Here is a 13,932-nt window from a genome sequence, read left to right as displayed (position 1 = left end):
ACAGTCTGTCGGGAATCATGTCGTAGCAGAAACAAACTCCTCCCAACTTTTGGGAAGGGAGCTTGGTCAATTGGGGAATGGGAGTTAAGCCATCTGGGTGCTCTTACTTCTGTCACTATCTGGTATGGGGTTGGGCCCCGGGCCTCATTAACCCTCTGTGAAATGGGGATTGTACTGAATGATCATGCCGGGTTAATTACAGTTGGTAAAGCACTTCAAGATCCTCTGACAAATGGGGTTCGGGTGAGGAGGGCTGGGATGTTGTCTGGGACTCTGGCCCCTTTCACCAGCACTAAATTAGTTGTAAAAGAAGCAGAAAGTGAAATTAACAGGAAACTCTGTTGGCCTGCCCCATCCACTGCATTCTGAATTACTGCCTTCAGTCTTATTGTCTCAGGTTAAATTGTGCTCGCTTCAGCGGCTGGTTTGCTGCACTTCTCCCTCTTGCTGGGAAAGGCACCGTGGCTGGAGTTGGACTGGAAGTGAAGGGATTAGCTGTGCTGTGACGTTCTTCAGGCTGGCTGGCTCTCCAGCAACTCTCTAGGCGAGGGGGCATGGGATAAGAATTGAAGTGTGAGATATTATATCTTTCCTCATCCATTGCAGGATAATGCGTCCGGATGATGCAAACATCGCAGGGAATGTCCATGGGGGGACCATCCTGAAAATGATCGAAGAGGCAGGTGCCATCATCAGCACCCGACATTGCAATTCCCAGGCAGGGGTACGTACTGTTGCGGCCGGAGTGTGTCCATTCCAGCTGCAGCTGTTGACACAGGGTCAAATGTAAAACTTCCCAGCCCCATGTTGTTTGGCAACACCTTGGAAGGACCCAAGTGAGTCTGTCCATGTTTCATTGAAAATCACAAGAAGAGAACTGCAAGGATGGGAGAAAATCATGGCAGCAACCGATGTTCATGTCCCCACATCACGTAGTGTGTGTGCCTTTCCCATTCCCGTGGTGGTTCTCTGTAGATGATGGTGTTTGTCTGTGTTTGATGTTGTACAGGATGTTTACTGTGGTTATGTTGCTATTGTAACCTTCACCTTTGCCTTTCCGGCTTCTCTTCACTTAGTCATGCAGCCTTAGCTACCATTTCTTGCATGATCAGTCCCAAGGCAGTAAATGTGAGTGAGGCATCTGGCCCTTAACTCTGTACATAGATAGGTGTCTGATCGGGTATCTCGTTGGTGTCATTTTCTTTAGAAATGCCATCTAGTGGAAAACACGGGGAAGTTTCAGATGTCAGCACTTTCTGTTGGCACGCTAGGGGTGAAACTAGCAATTTCCTTCCTCTCTTTCCATTTCATTTAAAAATGAATGGCCCTGTCTTCCTTAAAGTTCAGAAGACCTAAACCTTGCGAGTGGCTGGGAGTATACTCTGTTAGTGAGTTATCTCCCAAGCTTTGAGATTTCCTGGAGAGAGAAGCACTGTACTTCACTCAGTCTCTTCTCTTCCCCTTTTTTCCCCACTTCGGAAACAGAAGTTTTTGTCTCTATTTAACAGCGAATTGATGTGCCCAAAGCCAGACTGGACGGATACCTTCCAAGGCGTACAGCACATCTGTGATTTTTCTGTTGATTTTCCAAAAGGGTCTGTCTTCTGAGGTCTTTAAAGGGCTGTCTTAGACTTCAAGCTACTTTTGTCACCTTTCAAACTTGGACTATTCAAAGGTGGGTATTGGGGAAATGAGCCGTTGGTCGCTGCCCTGGCCATTGGAATGTAGTGTATCTTCGCTCTTGGAGCAGTGTTGTTGAATTTAGTACATTCCTATCCTTTTAAATTGCTGTTAGCAGAGATGTTTCCATAACTTGTTACAGAGTGCATGTGGTCTGCTGTCCTCTGCATAATATCTGTCACTGATGGAGAATCTGCCATGACCCCTTGGGAAATCGTTCCAGTAGTTAACCACTCATCATTAAAAATTTACAACTTATTTCTAGTCTGAATTTGTCTAGTTTCAACTTCCAACCAGTGGTTTGTTAGACTTTTCTCTGCTAGATTGAAGAGCCCATCATTAAATATTTGTTCCCTACATAGGTACATCATGTTAATAGAGTAGGTTAAGGGGTCAGTTAAATAGATTGAGCTCCATGAGTCTGTCAATATAAGGGCAGGTTTTCTAATCCTTTAATCATTCTTGTGGCTCTTCTCTGAAACAGTCTCCAATTTATCAACATCCTTCCTGAATTGTGGGCACCAGAACTGGACACAGGTTTCCAGCAGCGGTCATACGAGTGCTGAATACAGAGGTACAATAACCTCTCTGCTCCTACTTGAGATTCCGCTGTTTCTGCATCTCAGGATCACATTAGCTCTCTTGGCCACAGCATCACACTGGGAGCTCATGATCGGCTGATTATCCACCACAATCCCCAAATCTTTGTCCATCGCTGCTTCCTGGGATCGAGTCCCCCATCCTGTCAATATGGCCTGCATTCTCTTTCTAGATGTATACGTTTACATTTAGCTGTATTGAAGTGCATAGTTTGCTTATGCCTGGTTTACCATGCAATGCAGATCATTCTGAGTCAGTGACCTGTTCCCCATTATTTACCAGTCCCCCAATTTTTGTGTTTGCAAACTTTATCAGTGATCTTGTGTTTTCTTCCAGGTCATCAATAAAAATGTTAAATAGTGTAGGGCCGAGAACCGATCCCTGTGGGACCCCACTGGAAACATGCCCATTCAGTAGTGATTCCCCATTTACAGTTACATTAACACCTATCCGTGAGCCAATTGTTAGTTCATTTAATGTGCACCCTGTTAACTTTATATCACTGTAGCTTTTTAATCAAAATGTCCTGGTACTAAGTCAAATACCTTACAGAAGCCTGTTACATCAACACTGTTACCTGTATCTACCAAACTTATAATTGCGTCAAAAAATATATCAAGCTAGTGTGACAGGGTCTATTTTCCATAAGCTTATGTTAATTTAAATTAATTACATTACCCTTCTTTACATTAGGTTAACTTTCTTCAGTGTAGCTTAATTCACTGAGTCAATTAAAAGCTAAACGGAATTAAGGTGTTCACATGGGTTTATTGTGGTTTAATTTATCTACTTCAAATTCATACTTTTAGTTAATTCTGAATAACTTTCCTGGTTGTCTCTGTGTAGACATGTCTGAGATGCCATAACTCTGCCTATTTTTGTGTTACAATATCATCTCTCCAGGTTCCTAGTCAGTCTCAAATACAATATACTATATCCTTCAACAGTCTTTGCCACACTTATAGTGTCTTGTCGCATTGATCACTACTGTGTATACCAGGGGCCATGAGTCACTTCTGTGAAAAGTAATAACTACAAGTTTAAGAGGCCTATCAGTAACAAAGGGAAACACTGTCTGGAATAACCGGCTAGAGACTTCCTGTGGGTGTTGCTGATTATTTGTCTCTGACTTTAACTGAAGCAGTTGCATCTTAGCCAGCTTATGGAATTGAATGACTTCTTAATTACCTGTGTCAACCCTACCCCTCTTCCCTTCTGTTTGTTCTCAGCTAAGACAAGGCAGATGGCTAGCTACTTCAGGTCAGGGCCCTTCTCTGCCTGTGAATGCAGTCCTTGCAGGATGAGGCTCTGGTCCTGATTGAGGCCTGTGGATACTAACAAAGTGTAAACAAGTAAATCTACCAATGGTAACAAAATACATTCTTACAAACAAGCATCCAGAAACCCTTCTCAGCCCCAGCAAAGCCTTGTTTGGAAACATCTACCTAAAGTCTCCCCAGCCTTCACTTAGTGCACCGGCCCCAGAGCGTGTTAGGCGGGGCAGAGGGAGAAGGTGCTCCTTGCAGCATGTCCTAGTCACCAAATCTTAGATCTGGCGACTCCAGGCAGAAGGCAGGCTTGGGAACTGCAGACCCCTTAACCTAGAGCTGTTAGGCTAGATGCCAATGGAGCAGCCTGCTCCATGGAGCTTGATCCTGCAGTCTAATCCGTGGGGGCCGATCTTTGCACGGCTGTTGACTTCACAGGGGCCGCAGGTGGGCACGAGTCTATCTGGATGACTCCAATTATAGGCTCAGAGTCTGACTGCAGGCCCCCCTTCTGTTTAAACATGGGAGCGATGTAGCTCCTAGGCTGCATCTGAATGGGGCCCTTTTTTTCTGAAAGATGTACAGCAACTTGGTCTGACCCCCTGCACTTTCAATATACCTCTCCCCTGGGGACAGCTAGCTTCTATAGGAATGCAGATCCTGTATAGCACTTCAAAGTTGTATTTCATCTTGGTAGACTTCAAAGTAGCTTTCCTCTAGTGAGATGAAGATTTCAGATAAGCTGTTTGACGTACAGCCCAGTTCTACAAGAGGAAGGTGGAAGAAGAAACTAGAGATGATGAAACTGATCAGTCTGAACTTTGCTGATTGAATGAATGTTGAGTGACTGGCTTTGTGGCTAGGATTTTTCCAATTAGCTATTGGTATATTGAACTTCCATAAACTGGTGACATAGTGTCATTTTAAGACTCTGCCACTTTCCTCATAAGTGGCCTCATGTATTTGGATTTTTTGTTTTGTTTTTTTTGCAGGGGAGGGAGTGTAGTCAGACATAGTGTCTGGTAAAACCCTTAATATTTTTTAAGTTGCTGATTTAAGTAAGCCTTTTCCAAACTGGTGCTTTCTGAGGATTCTGATTCAAACCTGATTAGACCAACTTGTTGGCCATGAGGTCTGTCTTGCACCTGATTTTGTCTGAAGGCCTTGGAGGGAGGTGCTGTACGGGAAGTTTGCAAACTGTAAGAATCAAGGGTAAGGCCAAGAAGCCTTTTTAGTCAACACCTGAGAGAGATTCTGGAATCTGTCTCCAAGACTGATCTCCTTGCGGAGAGGAAGTCACCACATGAAACAAGCTATGCCAGCCTGTGACCCATCTCTCCGTGCACTGGAAGAACGCCCTCTAGCAAGAAGCACTGTGCCAGCAGAACATCACCATCTCACTCCTTGGCTGCAGTTCCATCTCCCACTCTGAGTGTCCAGGAAACTGCGAGAGCTAAAGAGGCCGAACTCCCTGTTATCTTATGTATCTTTTCCCTTTTTGTCACTTCCACACCCTAGAAGTAAAAGGTTGTGTGCATGTCTGTGTGACCCCATCCCTAAAGTCCACACCACGCAAGCACCTGAAAGTATTTCCAGGTTTTAAACAGCCCTAAATATTGTCTCATAAAGAAAGTGTGTTCTGTGTCAACCTCAAGTCTCAGACAGTTAATCTGTCTGCTAAATGAGTTGTCAAACTTCTTATCAGGCATGTTCTGTTGGTCTATACTATATTATGGGTGGGTGGATGGGGTGTTGGATAGGAGGGCAGTGTTAGTTATGCAAAATGAAGTCTAAGAAGAAAGCTTTATAATTCTTTGGTTTTGTGGGGGAGACATTAGGGGATTTGGTTTCAGTGTCAGATATTTCCATTCAAATTATATATTTGGTAACATTCTTTAGTTGGGCTCTATAACCAGATAGTCAGCCACCACAGAAGAGTCCTTCCTAAAATTTATATAAGGATTGATAATTTTTGGCATTACTTTGGCTCAATTCCACTCCAGTATCAGAACTAACTTGGTGATTTGATAGTTGTATTGCTTTATTCTTTGTTTAATATTAGAGATGCTTTATTCATGTCATTAAGTGTTTTATTAAAAGTGACACTCACCATTTTTTTTTCATTAAGCAACATTGGTCTGTTACCTTTGCCCTAAAAGCCTGACCAGCTCCCCTTAACTGGTCTCTTGCTTCCACCGACCGCTGGCCAGGCATGCAGAGAGCAGGCTGCCTTTGCAGTGTGCTTGGAGAATCTCAGAAATCAGAGTGGCCCTGAACGCTGGCTGAGAGGGGTTAGAGGCCTGGCAGGGTTTGATATAAACGTCGATTTCAGCCCACACGCTGAAATGGATGAAAAACTTGGTAACAATCAGCACAAGTGTGGCCTGCCTCACAGGGCCAGCCCCCTGCTGTCAGTACTGGGAACCCTCTGTAGCCCTGCTGCGAGCTCTGCCTAACCCCAGCTCTGACTCCCCCCCCCCCCCTTAATTTCTTGCAACTGTAAAAACTGTTATATTGGAAAAATTCAAATCAATTGCACCCCTCCACCCCCAAAAAAGGGGGGTTCTGCCAAGCCTGGTTCTGCAGCACTAACAGGGGCCGCTCGGGCTGTAGCTGAACCCATTTAATGCAGGTGCAGGCGGGATCTATGGAGCAATGAGTGTCTCTGTCATGGGGGCTGGAGGCCTGCATTTGGAGCCAGGTTGCTGTAGGCAAACGACACTGATAATTCAAGTGCAGGCAAAACTGCTGTGTAGAAACGAAGGTCTCCTTGCCGCAGGGCAGGATGGACTCTGAGGTTGGCAATAGGAATTAGCTAATAACTCTTCGGTGACTGAGCTTGCTCTCGGAGGTGGAGAGAGTTCAGTTTCACAATTCTAAGATCCAGATTTTCAAAAGCATCTACTGACTTTGGGTGCCTTAATCTTAGGGTACCCCTTTGAGACCTAGGATCTGACTTCCAGAGGTGCTGAGCACCCATAATTCCAGATGGGGCCCATGTTAGCTGCCGGCTTGCAGCACCTCTGAAAAATGAGTCTCCATTTTAGCACCCACCTTCAAGCGTGTTTCTTACAGTTTGGCCAAATAAAAATCTTGTCAATCCTACAAAATCCTTTTCCTTTACTGAGTTGCCAGCAGGTGGTGCTGCAGCCCCTCACTTTGCTCATGGAATAGGGCTTTTTGAGCAAAACCAGAACAATGAATTCAATTCCTCTCTATGCGTGCATAATCCAGGAAGGCTCTTGAGGTTGGATGAATACAATACAATAAGTTGGCTTATTGTATAAACTGTGGCAACTTAAACACCCTGAATAGTAAAGCAAAATCACTCTTCTCTGTTCCCCTGGCTGGTTCGTTGGGGGTAGGCCTCTGTGTTCCTCTGTCTCTCTCTAAGCACCTTGATTTCCATGGCTTGTTTAGTTTCCACGTTCTGTGATCAGAAAAACCCCTCCTAACACCAATGCAAATAATAAGGGTTTAAGTGCATTTCCGATCAGCCAGCTCTCTGGTAAGCGTGTAGCATGCGGCAGCCTCTTAAACGTATGCACAAGACTTAAGGAACAGTGGGCTCCTGTTCCCGCCGTTAGTTCCTTTTATAGACGTATTGATCACGCAGTGGCAAAACAAAATCGGAGTTGTGTGCACAGTCCACAAATTTAATTTAATCTCAATTCAGCAGCCACCAAATGTAATCCAACTGTAAATCTTTGTTCAAAGTAGCTCTGAGCCAGAATTAAAAAAAAAAATAAAAAAAAAACAACCCTCAAACCAACCCCCCTAAATCAACAAAATGGTTGGCAAAGTCCCAGGACAGTGAACAGTATGTTTGTGTTTAAAGAGTGAAAGGCTTCACCTGTATCCGACACCACTTCTACTGGACTGAGATCTCCTCACCAAAACTGAACCAGGACTGATTTTATACTTTGGCTGTGATCTAAAGAGTAGGACTATGCCGGGACCAAGATAATGATGGGAGATCAGATTAAATGAGTCTGGAATTTAGGTGGAGTCTCTCTTATGGTGGGAAGTCTGGCTCAATTAAACAGAGGGTCTCTTGCCCCCACTCCAAATTCCAATACTGTACTGGTTACCAGTCTGCATTGGTGAAGCTCAGAGAGCCCTTAGCAGCACTGTAGATGGTGCAGGACTTTATAAAGAGCTCCTAGTTAGTTTGTGGTCCTACCTTTATATGGTGTGCTAGGAAGATTGAGGGACAAACTTCTGCCTTTATGGGGTGTTCCAAGCTCTTACTCTGCCATTGGGTCTAGTTGGCGGTGGTTGTACGCACTTCTGTTGTGACTCTGGGTTCGGTGCACTGGACACTGTCTAACCATGGTTTGTCTGCAATTTGTAGGAGCACTGTGTGTCTGCGCTGGCCCGTGTGGAGCGTACAGACTTCCTCTCGCCCATGTGCATTGGTGAAGTGGCTCACGTGAGTGCGGAAATCACTTACACCTCCAAACATTCCGTGGAAGTTCAAGTCAACGTGCTGTCGGAAAACATCCTCACAGGTAACTCCTGATGCTGCCATGTTCCGTTTGCTTTGCTCTGGGGAAGTTGGTTCCCGGGAGAGCATGAAGCAGGTTAATTGGCAGGAGAGTTGCTCTTGCCTTATGGGGCCCTAGGAGCCTGATTGCCAGCCCTGTATTGAGGGGCAGTCGAAAAATCTCTCCTCAGTTTCATATTTGGAAAGCCAATAAAAATGATGGCTGCTCCCCAGTTGCTTCTGTCTGTCCACCAATCACTGTCCACTGAATACTGGCTGGCTGCGCGGGTTTTCCATCTGTCTGACAGCATCCTTCTCTGATAATCTGTCGTAACTGGTAATAATTTACCAGTCCCCTCCAGTATGGACTCTCCCTTGCTGCACTCTGAACACTGTGGTGAGATACGAAACGCCAGTCCCAAGCAGCTCACCTTGAGGAGGGGATCCTGGAGCAAGAGGAACCTAGGGAATGAATCTGGAGACTAATAGGCAAAGGCTGAATGGCCTGGTAAGGCAGGTCTTGGACAGTAATGAACAGCTAAGTTAAAGTCCTCTAACAGGGATCGCCTCTCTGGAGAAGTCCAGCAGGATGGCTTGTGGCAGTCTGTGCTTGGGTGTGCTGGGAAAGGTGAACTCCCCTTTCTGAGATGAGGGCCATTGTGCAGTAGCTGCCTCCTAATTGGCCTCTACCTGGGGACTGCGCAATGGTAGCTACAGAGATGGTTTCCAGGTGGCTGGGCCAGTTCAGCGAAGAGTGAAAGGGCAGCTTTGTCTTGTTCAGAGTTTCTGGACAACACCTGTGCAGACTCTTGCTGGGATCCATGTAACCTTCATGTCGTCGCTCCACGTTCTGCGCTGAGGCCTCCTGAGCAGATCCCAGAACTCGCCAATCAGGGTTTCCTGGGCGCTTCAGTCCGTATTTGTGGGAGGGGAACGATCCCCTAAGCCCAGTTCTTCCTTCTTTGAGTGCTCCCAGCACGCAAACACTGGCGCCGTCCTGTTCCCTAGGTGAAAGGCTTTTCCTTTCCTTTCCTTCTGGCCAGTGGAATTTGTGTGGACTGTGAAGCATTTTAAATAGGGGTCTGTGGCAAGCTCCGTATTCCCATTGGCGGCTTCCCTTCCTCCTCTCCCTGCCTCGCTCTGTGATCTCCGCACCGGGTGGGTAAATGTGTGTAAAAGGGTCTCCTACGGGCCTGCCTATGCTATGCACCTCAGGAGGTTTGGTTAATATGTAGTTGTCCTCTGACTTAGTTACAATATGATGCCAAGCAGTAGCCTAGCTGGAACCTTAACCATGTCTTGTAGCCAAGCTAACGTCTTGGAACTATCCAAGGTTCCAAAGATGTCACTGTCCAGTGATCACGCCTGCCATTGCCTCTGTAATCTCCTCAAGTTTCAGAATGAAGATACTTGAGCTAACAAAGGCATATTTTGTATGAGCAATCCTAGTGGTAGAATAGCCCCAAGACCGAATGAGTTCTGTGTGCCAGTGGAGTCCATGGGGAAAGCTCTGTAACGAGTATTAAGTTTCTCTGGCGCACGTTTTCCTGGGAAAGGCTCCAACAGATCTTCAGTGGTACGGAAGAACTAGGATGTAGCATGACACTAGCAGTGTGCTGTAAGGTCATCCTGAGTCTATTCTTGTTAGCTAGATTGCCAGTGATACTGATGCAATCTAAGACTATAGCTAGCAGGTGAATTGATAAAAGCCTAGAAGACAGGGTTGTTTGCAGTCTTGTTGTAACCATGTAGGTCCCAGAATATTAGAGACACAAGGGCTAGATCTGGCCCAGACCTGAAGAAAAGCTCTGTGTAGCTCAAAGCTTCTCTCTTTTGCCAACAAAAGTTGTCCAATAAAAGCTATTACTTCACCCACCTTGTCTCTCTAGAAGGCAGGGTGGCAGTTCTGCTGTAATGTCTGCATGATGATTAAGACTTAGTGTTGCGTCTGTGAAGAAAGCTGTGCTGCGCAAGTCAAGCCCCTTTGGCTGCGTTCTCTTCCGTGTGCAGGCTGCGAAGTAACCGAACACGTGGTTATACAACGGTAAGGAGAACGAGACGCAAAAAGAACAGGAGGACTTGTGGCACCTTAGAGACTAACCAATTTATTAGAGCATGAGCTTTCGTGGGCTACAGCTCACTTCATCGGATGCATAGAATGGAAAATATAGTAAGAAGATTATGTATATAATACACATACAGAGAAGGTGGAAGTTGCCATACAAACTGTGAGAGGCTAATTAATTGAGCTATTATCAGCAGGAGAAAAACTTTTGTAGTGATGATCAAGATGGCCCATTTAGACAGTTGATAAGAAGGTGTGAGGATACTTAACATAGGGAAATAGATTCAGTATGTGTAATAAGAAAAGGAGTACTTGTGGCACCTTAGAGACGTTACCATGTCTCTGGTTGTACAGATGGGCTTTGCAGTGAGAGTTACTGCTGGCCATGTGGCAAGGATAACATGGCTGATGAAGGCAGCTTGGGACTTCAAGCTAGAGCAGGGTGGCAGGAGAGCAGTGCTTTACAAAACACTTAGCTCTGAAGAAAGCCTTCTTTTGCTGTAAAAGTGATTGGATTGCCTCTTTGTTGTCTTCTCCCTCTTGCCTGGTTCAGGTGTAGTGATCTCTCAGGTTTTGAATTCCTATTTCATGCTTGCTTTTTTCCTGGTGGTCAGAATTTTCTTCTCATTGGTGGAGAAGGAATCTTTCCTTGTTTCTCTTTCTAAGCCTGCCTGACTTGCAGTAGGGGCATAGTGGGGGGTGATACCTGTGCCTTACGAGTCTGTCTTTAGCCCTGACAGGTTTGCTTGAAGTATTTAAATGTAGTTGGATTGCTAGATGCTCTTTATGTAGCAGCAGTGTTTACGTAACCATTAGGGAAGTACGCATTCAGGGCAAGCCAAGTGTGTGAACACCATACACGCTTTCAGGGCTGTTGAAATTGTCAGAACTCCATTTGGCTCTGGTTGCAGTTGTTTTCTCAGTGCAGTGAAGGTTTAAATGCATGGCCACAAAAGAAGACTGCAGTTAAATGTAGTGCTATGATTTTCTTTAAAATATACTCTCTTCCTTTGAAGAAAGCAGCCCCGCATTGTGGTGTGCTCTTAGTGTTCAGCTTGTGTGTCTAATTAGAACTGAGTGTTGACAGCATACGCAGTAAATATTTAGTTTTACATTTTAATAGTGATGAGAGGATGGGCAGGAAAAAAGAAAAAATTACTGCCATCTATGCTGTGTGTTAATGACTGTGTGTGATTTCTCCCCACCTCTAAGTTGCCCTGGCATCTGATCTGCTATCTGCATCAGAATGTTTTGTCTACACTAGATTTGGAGCAGGTACCACGTTCCCTCTTTGTTGCACTCCATGCTCTGGGATTCTAATACCTGTACGTGTTTTAGGTTTTGGAACTCAAACAATTGCTGTGTGTTGATTTAAATTTTCAGGCAGGGTTGTTCTGATCCATTAGACGTAGTACTAATTTTGCAGACTTGGCTGCAGCGTCAGGCTTTAGTTAATCAGGATGGTGTCTGTAGCTTAATAGGATGAACCTTTGGCTCTGGTTTGAGCTGAATATTCTCTTCCCAGGCAGTAGTAACCATGGCAACCCATTTTCATCTTCCCACATGGCAACTGCAGGAGGCTACATGTACAAGCTTTTTATGTTTCTCTTTAAGCTGGTGTTTGCAGTGACACAGGCACAACACTCCCTTTGTCAGACTCTCTCGGCAGAGCGGTGCTGCAGACCTGGCATGTCTGCACTCTGAGAAGTAACTTTTCTAATTGATTCCAAGGTTTCTGTTAAGCCTAATCTGTTGGTACATGTGTGCTCTGGTAAAGTCCTACAGGTCTCTTTCCACTACAGAAGGGGAAAAAAACCCCAAAATTTTCAAACCCAAATGTCAGAATCTGCTGGAACCAGCCAACTGCTGAAGGCTCCTTCACACTCAAAGCTTCTAGGGAAAACTATTAAAATTAGCAGAGAGCTTGTGTGCTGATAGTCATGTCCTTCCTGCCTTGTTACTCGCAGCACCTGGCTGGGAGTAGATAGGTGCTCTTTTCTAACGTTACGTAGGAAACGCTCCACCTTCAGATTGTGCCAAACAGTGCAGCACCCCGGAATCCCCGCCGAAAGCTGAAACCCTTAAGACGTGCCCTAAAGGGGGGTGGCTGGGCGGGAAGGAGCTCCGCTGTGCAGAACCTCCTGCATTCTGTCTGGTACTACAGTCTGTGTACATGGCACACACGTTCCTGGGAAACTGCTGACTCTTGCATGTACACTGGGGACTCTGAATGGCCTGACGTGAAGTGTTGCTGGCTCAGGCTAGACTTCTTAGCTTTCTCTAACCCTCAGTGCTGGTCTGACCCTGGCTGTTAGCGGAATGAATGCATGGGGGTGGGCAATGAGGGGAGCGAAGAGAGCACACTGTCTCCAGAGGGCTCCGTGAAGGCTCTGGCTGGCCTGCTGGACACAGGTACAACCAGCGCTTGTCTGCAGCTTTCTTGAAAACCTGCTGCCTCTTGGCCTTCTCACTGGAATGCTGGTGATCTCGGTACAGTTCACAATGGACAACACCCCAGTCTGCAAACTACAGTAGATAACTGAGGAGAAATAGCAGCAGGGCTGTGTGGATTTGGGCATGTGCTAGCAAGAAGGCCCAATGGGGGTGACCACCCCTTCATCCCAGATTAGGGCTAAGGAAAGGGAAGAGTTACAATCCCCATTGGGCTCCCCCTGTGGCTAGACATAGTAACCCCATTTGGAAGGGAGTGTCTTCCTGTTCTCCTCACTTTCCTTTTGCTTGCACAAGGTCTTGTTCATTGCCATAGTTTGGTGTCTGACTAATCCGCCCCCAGCCCTGTCTCTCGGAGCCACCCCCTCTTCCCAGAACCATGATTTAGCGTCAGTTGCTCTGTTGTTGCAGCCCCCACGCTTCTCTAGCAGGTGGATACTTATTCTAGTGAATTTTTTCAGACATGTGCGTTGTACTCCTGTCAGGGTTTTTTAAAAAAAAAAAAAAAATCTAAATATATCCTGTAAAGTAAAACTTGAAATTAGGTACAATGATTTTGCTGCTTTAAATTGTCAGTCTAGTTTGTCAGGAAGATGTGACTTTAAAAAAAGTTTCGCCCTCAAGTTTCATCATCTTGTGACTTTAAACAGCAAAAAGATTAAAATCCCCAGTTTCACATGAGGAAACCAGTGGAAATTGCAGTTCAGCCTAAGCTATTCATAACAAATGAATAGATTAGATTTGACATCATTTGATTTTAAGAGAAGCAAAGGACTAAACTAAAAACTGCATCAAAAGGTTGTCAGATCATTTCCATTTTAAGCAAGTTTTTTTTCAAACAAATTGCTACTCAATCTAGTAATGTGAACAGTTGCGGAGAACAAACGCTAGTGTTGGATCTGAGCTTGGGAGTTGATGCAATGTTCTGTTTGAGTAACAGGCCTGCAGGAGATTGTCTAACTCTTGAGCAAAGCAGAAATTTCCTTTATTTTAATTGCGGCGCTTAAAGGTAGCAACTAGATGAAAATAAATCTTGTTTGTATAGTACCCTGTGTCTCCTGTTGCCTCTTGTAGCACTGGGGGCTGAGCCAGTGTGGGGGTTGGGTGGCTAATCTGAGCAGACGTCGTTAACTGACACCTTTTGTTAATGTCAAACCCTTCCAGACCTGTGCGAACCTACCAGTCCCTCCAGTGAAAGAGATCAAGAGAAACTAATGGTTGGTTTTCCTCTCTCATTCAATGTTAACCTATGGATTTTTTTTGTTTGTGATGCAGCATATTAGAGCATCTCGTTATCATCCAGTTCATGGCTTGTCCCCTTCCCTTGTGCCTGAAGTGGGACTGTGGACCACCTGTGTAGTCAGTTTCCCTAGCCTTGTGCT

At 45.4% G+C, this 13,932-nt stretch overlaps 1 protein-coding gene across 3 annotated transcripts in view; it reads left to right on the top strand.

The window, feature by feature from the left end:
* ACOT7 (acyl-CoA thioesterase 7) overlaps positions 1-13,932 on the top strand; it is a 112,403-nt gene that overhangs the window by 19,300 nt on the left and 79,171 nt on the right. For all 3 annotated transcript variants that reach the window (XM_043531835.1, XM_037881278.2, XM_037881280.2), the window contains exons 2-3: positions 607-724; positions 7,903-8,059. In XM_043531835.1, coding sequence (XP_043387770.1) covers positions 607-724; positions 7,903-8,059 — 275 coding nt within the window. The remainder of the gene's footprint in view (positions 1-606; positions 725-7,902; positions 8,060-13,932) is intronic.

The sequence above is a fragment of the Chelonia mydas genome, chromosome 18, assembly GCF_015237465.2.
Source record: "Chelonia mydas isolate rCheMyd1 chromosome 18, rCheMyd1.pri.v2, whole genome shotgun sequence".
In the NCBI taxonomy this organism is placed as follows: Eukaryota; Metazoa; Chordata; order Testudines; family Cheloniidae; genus Chelonia; species Chelonia mydas.
The sequence above is the reverse complement of the archived record's forward strand: the minus strand, read 5'-3'. Positions and strand labels throughout refer to the sequence as shown.